Source organism: Lolium perenne, chromosome 4 (assembly GCF_019359855.2).
Source record: "Lolium perenne isolate Kyuss_39 chromosome 4, Kyuss_2.0, whole genome shotgun sequence".
In the NCBI taxonomy this organism is placed as follows: domain Eukaryota; kingdom Viridiplantae; phylum Streptophyta; class Magnoliopsida; order Poales; family Poaceae; genus Lolium; species Lolium perenne.
The window spans coordinates 114,058,957-114,071,262 of record NC_067247.2 but is presented as its reverse complement, the minus strand read 5'-3'; the positions used below and the strand labels follow the sequence as shown (position 1 = coordinate 114,071,262).

The window sequence follows — 12,306 nt, the reverse complement described above, 5'->3', positions numbered from 1 at the left end:
CTGAATGTCTGAAGATTTTGCTAGTATTACCTCTTTGAATTTGCAGTTTAGCTTATCCCCCACGCCATCCATAAAGGATGGAACTAACCTAATCGGGCCCCAAGTGGCGGCCGACATCTCTACTAGTAAGGCGACGCGACGGTGGGCCTGCGGTTGTCGTTACTGGGTTTAGGCAAAGGCCGGGGTGCTGCCGGCGGTTCCTGCACAATTTCGGCAGTGGCGGCGCGCGCCGGAGATCGCACCGCGGCGGCTGGTTATAGCACCGCTCACAGTGCCAAGGATTCCCATCTTTGATGCAAGTTGCTCCCGTCAGTACTTTCTCCGTTCAAAAGACATGATCAGCTTCTATCTCTTGTCAATTTCAACCAGCAATCTCCCGGTTCGAACTTCGAAACCGAGCCCGATCCAGTCTAGGATCTCCGTGCCTATATCTTTGCACCCAGCAACGCGCTCCAGCACAATCGTACTGTTTATTTGTGTTCATTGTACGCTACAATGTACATGAAGACCACAAACAAGACGGGATTTATGCCAAATCATAAGAGGTTATGCAGGCCAACCCGCCTCCCTGAGATTCCAGGTGACCTTATATCAGAGATCCTCGTTCGCCTCCCGGTGAGATCGCTCCTGCGGTTCAAGTCGGTGTGCAGGACCTGGCACGCCACCATCTCCGGCCGATCCTTCATCAGCACGCACCTCCAGCGCTCATTCTCCGACCACCAGCGCCACCCGTCCTTCCTGATCAGCCCGGATTTACAGGCAAAAAAAGAGCCAAACAAAATCAGACTATACCGATGGCAGAAGGGTCAAGACAGCGCGAGGCTCGTGTACACGCTGGACCTCCAACGAGACTCCGCTCCAGTTGAAGTCTACATGCTTGGCCATTGCAACGGACTCGTGCTAGTTCCCACGGACACCAAGATGCACGTCCTCAACCCCTCCACCAGGGAGCTTCTCACGCTGCCCGAGAGCACCCGCGGCATGCTCTCGCCATCCTCCATATTCCGCTCGATCGTCGGCCTTGGTCTCGATCCGTCTACAAACAACTACAAGGTTGTCCGGTTCTTTTCCTATCCATCGGATCTGTCCCGCATTGGAATGGAGATTTGTACGATCAATGAAACCGGCAGAGCTTGGAGGAGCAACGTTGCAGATCCACCGTACCCTATTTCCGATTACCAAACCGCTACATTCTTCCAAGGCTCTCTTTTTTGGACCCTCGACGAGCTTATTCTCATGCCACCCCCGGAGTGCCGATTGCTTCGCTTCTGCTTAAAAGACGAAGTATTTAGCTTTGTTATGCACCCTCCATGCCCTGGTCTTGACGACGGCGATGAATTCACCTTAAATGTGCTAGACGGTGAATTGTGCCTAGCTCAGTTTGACTCTTCGCAGCGGATGGTGATGTGGATGACAAATGACGCCGTGAACCCACAGTGGGATCGCCGATACGTCCTTCATATTGAGCCCTCCCTCACCATAGCAATTTCACACCATGGGTTGCTTTTGGTGGATCGGCATCGTGTCTTCCAGTATGATTTCCAAAGTCGAAAACAGAGGATGTGGCTCGCTTGGATGGCCTAAAGTATGATGGACCTGGGTCAAGCACCATAAAGTATGTGCGTCGATGCACTTGCTTTGTCGATGTAGTTCCTTGCATCGAGAGTCTCATTGCCATAGACAGTGCAGTGTGATAGGCCTGAGTTGTTTTTTTTCTCTCTCTCAAAACGATAGGCGTGGTTTGTGGATCTTTGATCGTGTAATAGTTTAAAAACATTATGTATTGTGGTTTGAATATTTATTCATTCAACCTTCGGTGGTTGTATGTTTGTTTCGGGCTTTAATTAAGTAGCAAATGACGGATTCAATGAAATGTTGGCCAATCCAAAGTCATGCAGACTTTGTAACCAGATCACTTGATGGGCATAGTTCTGTTTACCTACGCTCCAATTTTATAAAATCTGTCGATCGTGACTACTTTTGATTGTCATCTTGGGAAGAAGTAACGGAGGAAAAAGTGTTTCAGCAGCTGCTTGAGTTTCCATGAAAATGGTGGCTGCTGTTTCCACATCCCAAATGCCTCGCCATTTTCATCTAGACTCAAAGCGGCTAATTCAGCACATCAAGCGTCAAGGTCTACTGCCATCGTCCGGCTGGAGTAACGCAGCTTCGGACCGACCGATCACGTCTTCTTCGTCCATGGCCGGCAGAGACGTTTCTGCGCGTGGGTACCTGCTGTCTCGGGGGTTTTCAGTTAAAGGTCAGGAAAAAGTTTGGGTTAGTTTCCGACTTTCCGTAGTGGTTGGGTTCTTTCCAGGATCTAGTAGGACTCGGTTTGCTGGATCTTAATCCGTGCATCTATATAAGCACGTATTGGGCAAAGTTTTTTCAAATCCCACCTGGACCTTTGGTAGAACCGCTAAAGCTAGCTAGGCGGCGGCGGCGAGAAATAAACAAGCGCGTGTGGCGTCCGGCGAGGAAAAGGGAGATGGAGGGGGAGGGGGATGTCTGGGATGCTCATGGCCATGGCGCAGCAGTCTGGGTTTCGTTCTTTCCGCAACGACAGGAGGAATCCCAGCGGCGTAGGTGAAGAATCTTCCAAGGTGGGCAGCGGCAAATCAGCCGAGAAGACGGCCGAGGAGGCGGAGATGGCTGACGAGGCGGAGACATTTGCTGCCCATCGTAGACTTTGGGAATATAAACGGGGGGAAACCTGTGGTTCCTTCACAGACACAAGTGAGTAAGTTTTTCCTTGATCAAACTTGAGGAAGAGATCAGTCTACTTAATTTGCTTCTTATCTCTGGTGCTAGTTCATGCATGTTAATTCACACCAAGCGAATCAAGTTTTATTTCACAATCAGGACGTTCAGCGTACTTTCAGTCACATACAGAGTAGCTAAGAAATACACTTCGTTTTCTAATCTCTTACTAGTTCTCAACTTCCAATCCATACGTGCGGAATTAACTTATCTACAACCTCAACACCAGCAGAGCTAGCTCATTATAATCTGATAAACACTCAATACATAAACATCTATATATTATCTTGAACCCCCCCCCCCCCCCCCCCCCCCTCCACAAGTACGTTAACCATAATCCATGTTCTCACATGTTCTTGTACAACGTAAACGCCTAGAATGACATGAAATCCCCTTAATTTCCTGCTTATCTAGTTCTGCTTCATGGATGCTAATTTCAAACATACGCTCGCTCTTCTTCGGTGCAGCGCGTCTCAGCTCTATGCAGTTTACACACTACACGCCTGGATGCGTGCGACACAGCAGTTTCTCTTCCACCCCGGAAACCTTGCAGATCCTCTCCATCAAACTCACAAGACTTGATGGCGGGCTTGAGTTTCCATTGTCTGTGTATGGCGTGGTTGCCATACGAGACATGGTGGATCGCAACCGAAACATTCTCTTCTCTCGGGATATCAGCGAGGCCCAGGAACTTAAACAGAGTGTATGTACTGCTACTTCTTGGTTTTCGTTTTGTATTTCTCGATTGCATGCTGCTGATTGATGATTTGCTTGCAGGATCCCTTTCTGCACTTGATTGGTCCGTCCCGCGCAATCCTGTTTACGCATCACGTTGGCATCGAAATCCAACTAAGAGTAGCAGGCACGGCAGGATCTCAAGATAGGGCGTTAATCAGTTATGCGCGCCGTTACAGCGGAGGATACGGTCCCAGCGTTACAAGCCTTTGCTTCAACAACATCTTGTGCACGCTAGAGTTGCGCTCGCAGCCAGTAAAACGAACGGTCCAGGCCACTATCTTGGGTGTCCAAGTTACCATGGACGATGGGTCATGGCCTTTAAAATATGGCGGCCTAGTTGCTTGCTCCCCACTATCAGGGGAAATTGTGGTCACTGATGGTGTAATCACTCGTAACATTGATCCTCCATCCAGCCAGATTGTGCTGCTTGATTCAATGGATAAATCAATACTGAAAGGCGATGATGGTTATGTACATATGTGGAGGCAAGTTGTTTCCGTAGAACTTCGAGGAGGGCTGGACCTTGTCATACAAGCCTACTCCAAATCTGGTGATATCGCTGCAGAAACTTGCGTCCGTTTCATGACACAAGTTTGCAACATAAGTCAGAAGAAATGCACCCTTGGTGATGCTGAGGTAACTTTTACTGTTGCCTGGTCCCGTGTTCCTGACGATTACGTTTGATCGATACGCTAGGCGGTGTGTTTGAAGCTTCCAGCTAGGAGAGTTCATTGTGATGTAATGGAGTTTAGTTGTATTTCTGAATCTTTAGCTATTTAATATGTCCAGCTGTATTGACGACTAGAACTTTTGCCGTCCATTGTGATATGCATGGACAGCTAGCTTGTTTGCATGTTTTCAGACCGGTAGTCTAAGTTATCTTGTGTGAGATTTGGTGGTTTTGTCATGACAACTTGTAGGTGTCAGCCAGATAGTCATTCTGTCAGTACTCCAAAGAATGAACATACATTTCACACGCCAGCCTAGTCAACATTCTTAGGTCAGTTTTCTAGACTAAAATGGACAAAACTGCGTGCATTACTCTCTTCTCGAATTTAGAAATAGAAAAAATACATAACTGCCGATAGGTGCAGTCAAAGCTTACTGAGTTAAAATAAAACGTTGGCATTTTTTTATATAGAAGAAAACTCCGTGTGTGCCCTCAAGAATCGAACCAGGTGGATGGCGTTCGCTCCCGCACATCTAACCAGCATAGCGACGCTCTGTTCTCTTCTTGAGTTTGAAAATACAGTACAAAAATTGCAGGTGGATTTTAGTCGAGTGTAACAGACTCTTCCTGCAGAATTCTTTCACAGTAAAGGTGAATGGCAAAAAAAAGATTCAAAATTAATTATGTAAACTCTTAATTCAGCCTCTCAAATGCAATCTTGTTAATAACATCTTTCTGGACATATGAACCAAAACGTCTACCACGGCATTATCACGATTAGCAAGACTGAAAATATGAATGGGTATTTTCTGCAAGTTCATCAAACTTGTTTCTCTCCGCCTATATCTTCACGATTGTGGAGTAAAAACCACGATACTAAGAGGAGAATGGTTGTCCAAGGTAAGTACATTTGTCTCCCAGTATATAACAACATTCCTTGTGAGATATAGATTGATTCTCAATACAAGAGCATCGGTTTCTGCAACATATAAAAGCTACCAAAGTCTGGTCCCTTCCTGGTGTGAGATATCGCATTATTCGAGGAACCATAGATACTATCACAGTAAAGAACCACTAACAAGGGCGGTCTAGTGTGTTGTAGATTTACCATTTTATGATGCCATGTGAGTCGCTAGAAACATGTGAAGTATATGGCTAACCCAATAAGAAAAGTTTTGTAAGGGGACTGCAGCAGAGGCTACCATGTTCCTACCGATTGCCTTTGAGAGATGCGCCGGGAGGTGTGTTTGAAACTTGCAGCAAGGAGATTTCATTTGTGATATAATGGAGTTTGGTTAGCTATTTCATTTTTCCAAATGTATGGATGAACTAGAACTTATGCCATCCATGTATTTGTGTATTGATCGTTATCTATGCGTGTCCGACTTAGAAGTCATGATATGCATGTTATTGTTAATAGCAAAGTCTGGCATGGCGGGTCGGTGACTTGTAGGACCCTCAGAGCACATCGTGACAGGCATAATAGGAACTACCGAGCTGGTAGCACCCGTGAAATCAGGCCCGTGAAATCAGAAAATTTCTTACAACAAACAGGGAAAAAGAAGGCGGCGAACCGCTTCCCGCATGGGGAAGCACAGGAGACGCTTCAATAACTCCATGCACGCTTACCTCTCACCACTATCAGTAGTCCACTCTCCCTCCCTATCAATCAAACTGGCGGACTTGCCTGATTACTTACAACCACAGACAGTAAAGAACAAGATCCGTCCACGGAGCATAATCATCTAGCTAGAGCGTCCTGCTTGTCACTCGCCACACCAAAGTCCTCTACTCTCATCCATGGTGCTCACTCGCACCTGTTGCTCTCCCCTCCTCGCCAAATTGTGGATGCATCGAAATTAAATATTGGTTGCATCGAAACTGTATGTGGACCAAACTAACCTCACCATATAAATAAAGCTGAAGGATTTGCAGGATTACTTACATCCATGGACATCAAAGAAAAATATCAGGGCATTGTGGGGTTCCCAAGATCGGGGCTAGACAAATCGAGACCTTCGTCTAACATAAGCCTTACCTAGAGCTCGATAACCTACAATGAGATAATCGGTAATACAACAGTAAATCTACTACAAAAAGAAGTAATATAATCTCGTAACAGAGCAAAGAATCAAAGTATTACAAGAAGAGGTAACTGACCTGACATTACATCAATAAACGAAAGTGAAGTTATGCTATTAGACATAGCAACTTTAACAAAAGGCCTAAGAGGCGAGGAGCATAACGACGCCTTCCTAGCCCATAGATTCCAGGATGCCACCTGGGAATCACAATCTACTCGTCGATGTCAACCTAGAAATCACCATTTGTCGGATAGACTTTGTCCGCAACATAAATATAACAAGCTGAGTACGTGGAATCAATAAAGACTTAATATAACATGTTAGCAAAGTGGGTATGTGAGGCTTTATGTAGATCTTCTTTCTCATCTACTCAGATCATTTAAAAGGGGATAAGAGAGCGATATTTACCCACCGAATCTTCACCATCATCTAAGCCTATCAACTAGGATCACCTCCTCTATCAACCTAGAGGAAACATCAAGTTCACACATTGATTTTAAGTTTTATGATTAGATTAAAGTTCTCTATGATCAACAGGTCCATTCCCAAGTCATCCTTAACCGTGGACACAACTTTTTCAAAAGGATTTACCCTCTAGTGGTGTAGAACTCTATCCAGGTTGGCTATGCGGTGACGCCCTCCGCCAGCTTCATCTAGGACAGCTTAGCCCCTTTGAAAGCCAAATTCTTCGCCTCTAGCTCCTCACTACTAAGAAAACCCTTATAGATAGAAATGGATTCTGTGGCGCATTTAGAAAGACGCGCTCCATAAAAATATTTCTGTGACGTATAAAAAAAAATCCTCCACAGAATTGTTGGAATTCTGTGGCGCATAAAAAAATGCGCCATAGAATTGAGGCTTTTTGTGCCGCAACCTTTTGAATTTTTTGAGAATTCTGTGGCTCATATCGTGTGGATGCGCCACAAAAATGTGATAATTCTATGACGCACATAAACAAAATTTAGTGGGCGTGACTTCTGTGGTGCATGGGATATGCACCACAAAAAGTAAAAAATGTGCGTCACAGAAATGCAGTTTCCTACTAGTGCCTAGTGCAATCGAGAATCCAGTCTCGGGCTTCCCTGTTGAAGAAGCATGTCCACTCTGAAGAGGAACCGGTGTACCCGATCTGCAATGCCGGCGCGAGACTGCCTCGCATGTGATTGTCGGGTGCCTTTTTGCCCAACACTTCTGACATGCTGTTGGATGGACCATGCCGCCCGACGCCGATGTGTGGTTCCTGCACTCCCATGATGGCCCCACCGCTATGGGGCCCGACGTTTCGTCGACCTTCACCATCATGTGTTGTTGGAATGTGTGGAAGCACCATAATGGGGTTGCGCTTAGAGGTGATCGGCCCAACCTCTCTCACCTCCTCTCCATTTGTTGATAGCATGTTGTTCTATGGAAGCTTCGAGTGCCTTCTTTGTGTAGGCCAAAAAAAGGATGCCTGGGACTCTTGCCTAGGTTGAAGCCGATAGTGCTGATTATCCCTCTCCCCATCGCCATGTCTTTCTGATCTCTTTCTAACCCGGCCTCCCTGAGATTCTAGGTGTCATTATACGAGAGATCCTGGTTCGCCTCCCAGTGAGATTGCTCGTGTGGTTCAAGTCGATGTGCATAGCATGTCACATTACCATCTCCTGTCGATCCTTCATCAGAACGCACCTCCGACCTTCATTGTACGACCACCAGCGCCACCTCCAGCACTCGATGCTTCTTTTACACTGTTGCAACAACAAAAAATTGGTGACCAAATTAAATTGCTAGCGCCTCTCCTATTACTGTGACCCAAAGAATGATTATGGTAATGTAGTTCACATGCCCAAGCAGCACTTGTTCAACGATTTGGAATATGTTAAAATCCAAATGCATTTCCATGAATTCTTGTAACAGATGGCCGCAACAACATGCGCCTACATGATCTAGTTAAATGTTATAATAACTATTTGGTAATCATATTGCCAATTCCATTTACAATGTTTTAGTCTCACCACGAAATAAATGGATTAGAAAATGGTTGTGTGGCGACGTTTAATTGGCTTAGACTTATTACATATTTTCATGTATTGTTTAAATTATTATTGACTATTGATGGATCTAATTTTGTGCTCATCAAATTTTACATACGAACATATTATAGGGATATAATATACAAAATTGTTATAAATGTATTTCTTTTATTGATCGAGACATGACTAGTGTGTTCCAAGGAGCTGCAGGTTGGCTCCATGCAGATCCGCAGTACGCCAGTACCTACGGTATAAATCGAAATTCTTGGCCTCCTAGGCCATCTCCTCGTCTGCCTTCTTCCTGGCCAATGGTGTGGCTGATGATTTGGCTCTTTCATGATCGAGATCATCTTGGACACAGAGGGCACATTACTGTGTTAAATCGGCGGTGCTGGGATCTGCAGGTTGAGTAACATTGCCTGACTCAAAGACCATGGTCGTGTTGGTGCCCTCATTGGCATACGTTGACCCTGCCTCCATGCATCTCCATCTGCAGGTTGGAGTAACAGCACACGTACAGGTCTTTGATGAGCTGCAAGGCCTCCGGACCGACCACCTCTTCTTCGTCCATGGTCGCCGTCGGCAGATATGTTTCTGCGCGTGGGTACCTGCTGGCTCGGGTTTTTTCAGTTAAAGGTTGGGAAAAAGTTTGGGTCAGTTTCCGTAGTGGTTGGGTTCTCGATCTATATGCGCACGTTTCGGGCACAGTGTTGTCAAGTCCCACCTCGACCTTTGGTACCTAGAACCCCTTAAGCGGCGGCGGCGGCGGCAGCGAGATAAAAAACAAGCGTGTGGCGTCCGGCGGGGAAAAGGTCCATGGAGACGGAGGGGGAGGGGGGATCTAGGGTTCGTTATTTCTGCAACGACAGGAGAAATCTCATTGATAGAGGTGAAGAATCTGTGAATGTATCAGCCATACCACGAGCCAAGAAGACGGCCGAGGAGGCGGAGATGGCTGAAGAGGCGGAGACATTTGCTTCCCATCGTGAACTTTGGGAATATAAACGGGGGAAAACCTGTGGCTCCTTCACAGACATAAGTAAGCAACTAACAAACCCTCTCTCTTTTTTTCCCTGAAACCTATCAGTTTACTTAATTTTCTGCTAAATTATCTAGCGCTATTTATCGGGGGGAAAAAACTAGTGCTAGTTAGTTCATGCATGTTAACAGCAAGCGAATCAAGTTTTATTTCGCAACCAAGACTTTCAGCGTACTTTCAGTATAGCACATACTATAGAGTAGCTAGCTTAGAAACACACTTTGTTTTCTATTCTGTTAGTTCTAGAACACTCAATACATAAACATCTACGATCTTGAAAATCCCCCCCCCCCCCCCCCACGACTACGTTAACCATAATCCATTTTCTCACATGTTCTTCTTCTACAACCTAAACGCCTACAATGACCTGAAATTTACTTAATTTTCTGCTTATCTAGTGCTAGTTCATGCATGCTAATTTCAAACAAAAGCTCGATCGCTCTTCTTGGGTGCAGCGCGTCTCAGTTCCATGCAGTTTACACACTACACGCCTGGATTGCCACACGGCGGTTTCTGTTCCATCTTAGAAACCTTGCAGATCTTCTCGATCAAACTCACAAGGCTTGATGGTGGGCTCGAGTTTCCTTTGTCCGTGTATGGTGTGGTTGCCATACGAGACATGGTGGACCGCAACCCAAACATTCTCTTCTCTCGGGATATTAGAGAGGCCCAGGAACTTAAACAGAGTGTATGTATGCTAGCTCTACTTCTTGATTTTCGTTTTGTACTTTTTGATTGATTGCACGTTGTTGATTGATTGATAGTTTGCTTGCAGGATCCTTTTCTGCACTTGATTGGTCCGTCCCGCGCAATTTTGTTTGCGGACCACGTTGGCATCGAAATCCAATTAAGAGTAGCAGGCACGGTAGGATCTCAAGATAGGGCATTAATCAGTTATGCGCGCCGTTACAGAGGAGGATCCGGTCTCGGCGTTACTAGCCTCTGCTTCAAGAACATCTTGTGCACGCTAGAGTTGAGGTCGCAGCCAGTTAAGAAAACGGTCCAGGCCACTATCTTGGGTGTCCAGGTTACCACAGACGATGGGTCGTGGCCTTTAAAACACGGCGGCCTAGTTGCTTGCTCCCCACTATCAGGGAAAATTGTGGACATCAATAGTGCAATCATTCGTAACATTGATCCCCCATCCAGCCAGATTGTGCTGATTGATTCAAAAGGTAAAGCAATGCCGAAAGGCGATAGTGGCCATGTACATCTGTGGAGGCAAGTTGTTTCCGTAGAATTTGAAGGAGGGCTGGACCTTGTCATACAAGCCTACTCCAAATTTGGTGATATCGGTGCAGAAACTTGTGCGCATTTCACGCCACAAGTTTGCAACATAAGCCAACAAAAATGCACCCTTGGTGATGCTCAGGTAACTTTTACTGTTGCCTGGTCCCTTGTTCCTGAAGATTGCTTTTTGTGATATAATGGAGTTTGGTTGTATTTCTGAAGCTGTGAGCTATTTAAGTTGTCCAACTGTATCAACGACTAGAACTTATGCCATCCATGTATTTGCGTATTGACATCTATCTATTTGAGTCCGACTGTAAGTCATGCTGTGTGTGGAGCTTCTGTTTTGGTTAATCCACGTTATTGTTACTAGATATGATTTGCACTGTTTTTTTCTACCGTCCCAGACTTGGTGAGTTAAGAGATATGCATGGACAGCTAGCTTGTTTGCATCTTTTCACACCAGTAATTTAAGTTAGCTTGTGTGAGACATTGGTGGTTTTGTCTTGTCAACTTGTAGGTGTCAGCCAGCTAATTAATTTCTTGGGTCAGTACTTCAAAGAATGAACATGCATTTCACACAGTTTAGTCAACCTCCACTGGTCAGTTTTCTAGATTAAAATGGACAAAACTGCAGGCATTACTCATTTCTCGAATTCAGAAATACAAAAAGTGCCTTACCACGGATAGGTGCAGTCAAAGCTTAATGAGTTGAAAATACAAAAATTATAGGTAGATAAAGTCTTATAACGTGGTATATAATTTTCAATCAAGTATTATAGACTTCCTGCATAATTTTTTCACAATAAAGGTGAATTGCAAAAAAAAAAGAATCAAAATTAATTGCATAAACTCTTAACTCAGCCTCTGAAATCCAATCTTGCTAATAGCATCTTTCTGGAAATCGGAATCAAAACGTCTACCATGCCATCATCAGGATTAGAAATAATGGAAATATGAGGGAAAAAATTACCTTGTATTTGCTGGTTTTCTGCAAGTTCATGAAATGTTTTTCTCTCCGCCTTGTATTTTCATGGTGGTATAGTAAAAAAACAAGATACTGAGAGGAGAATGATTGTCCGAGGTAAGTACATTTGTCTCCCAAAATATAACCACATTCGTTGTCAGATATGGATTGATTCTCTCAATATAAGAGCATTGGTTTCTGCAACAAATAGAACCCAAAGTAAACAAACGATATTAGGATTCTAAAGCACAGATGCAAAGAGAAGTAACGGAGTTCACACTTCCCAGGCAACCAACTCGCCAACCAAAGTTCAGATTGAGTTTTCTTCATGGGTCGTGTTGAGCGTCCCGCGGGGGATCGGAACTTCCGATCCCCCCACCTCCAGCGATCGCCACATGTCCCACATACACCTTTTTCTCCTTTTCCACCATCGTCCCGCAAAAGATTCCCACGACGGAAAACGTAGCACATAATGGCAATGGAAGCCCACTGACGAACACACCTGGAACACCTACCACCCGTCGCCACCTGCCCCTGGCGGTCGGCTCCGGTGAGAAACCTCGCCGTCGGCGTCGATCACGCTGGTAGCACTACCGCTGGCCTTTGGTAGCACCGATGATGGCACCGGCTGGTAGCAAGCGCCTCCGCCGCGAGTAGCAAGTGCCGCTGCCGCTTGCAGCAAACGACGCCACCGCCGTGTGTAGCAACCGCTGCTACCGTCTGTAGCATGTGTCGCCGCCGAGTGTAGCAACCGTCGTCGCAGCCTGTAGCAGATGCCGTCGCCTAATGTAGCAACCTCCGACATA

At 45.6% G+C, this 12,306-nt stretch overlaps 3 protein-coding genes across 3 annotated transcripts; all 3 read left to right on the top strand.

Moving 5' to 3' along the window:
* Positions 1-495: 495 nt before the first annotated feature.
* LOC127347101 (F-box/kelch-repeat protein At2g43270-like) lies at positions 496-1,584 on the top strand. The gene has a single exon (XM_051373326.2). It carries the CDS (start codon positions 496-498, stop codon positions 1,582-1,584), a length of 1,089 nt encoding a protein of 362 aa, XP_051229286.2.
* Positions 1,585-2,648: 1,064 nt separating this feature from the next.
* Positions 2,649-4,182, top strand: LOC127347099 (uncharacterized). Its single transcript, XM_071829131.1, has 3 exons — positions 2,649-2,736; positions 3,228-3,463; positions 3,538-4,182. Exons 1-3 carry the CDS (start codon positions 2,649-2,651, stop codon positions 4,180-4,182), a joined length of 969 nt encoding a protein of 322 aa, XP_071685232.1.
* A 5,590-nt stretch (positions 4,183-9,772) lies between these two features.
* LOC127347098 (uncharacterized) lies at positions 9,773-10,726 on the top strand. Its single transcript, XM_051373325.1, has 2 exons — positions 9,773-9,991; positions 10,079-10,726. The coding sequence occupies exons 1-2, from the start codon at positions 9,773-9,775 to the stop codon at positions 10,724-10,726; spliced, it is 867 nt and encodes a 288-aa protein (XP_051229285.1).
* Positions 10,727-12,306: the final 1,580 nt, after the last annotated feature.

Coding starts and splice junctions, on each gene's coding strand:
- LOC127347101 (XM_051373326.2), top strand. CDS start 496: ATGTACATGAAGACCACAAACAAGACGGGATTTATGCCAAATCATAAG.
- LOC127347099 (XM_071829131.1), top strand. CDS start 2,649: ATGGCTGACGAGGCGGAGACATTTGCTGCCCATCGTAGACTTTGGGAA. Junction 2,737..3,227: donor TGGTTCCTTCACAGACACAA/GTGAGTAAGTTT, acceptor TCTTCGGTGCAG/CGCGTCTCAGCTCTATGCAG. Junction 3,464..3,537: donor CCCAGGAACTTAAACAGAGT/GTATGTACTGCT, acceptor ATTTGCTTGCAG/GATCCCTTTCTGCACTTGAT.
- LOC127347098 (XM_051373325.1), top strand. CDS start 9,773: ATGCAGTTTACACACTACACGCCTGGATTGCCACACGGCGGTTTCTGT. Junction 9,992..10,078: donor CCCAGGAACTTAAACAGAGT/GTATGTATGCTA, acceptor GTTTGCTTGCAG/GATCCTTTTCTGCACTTGAT.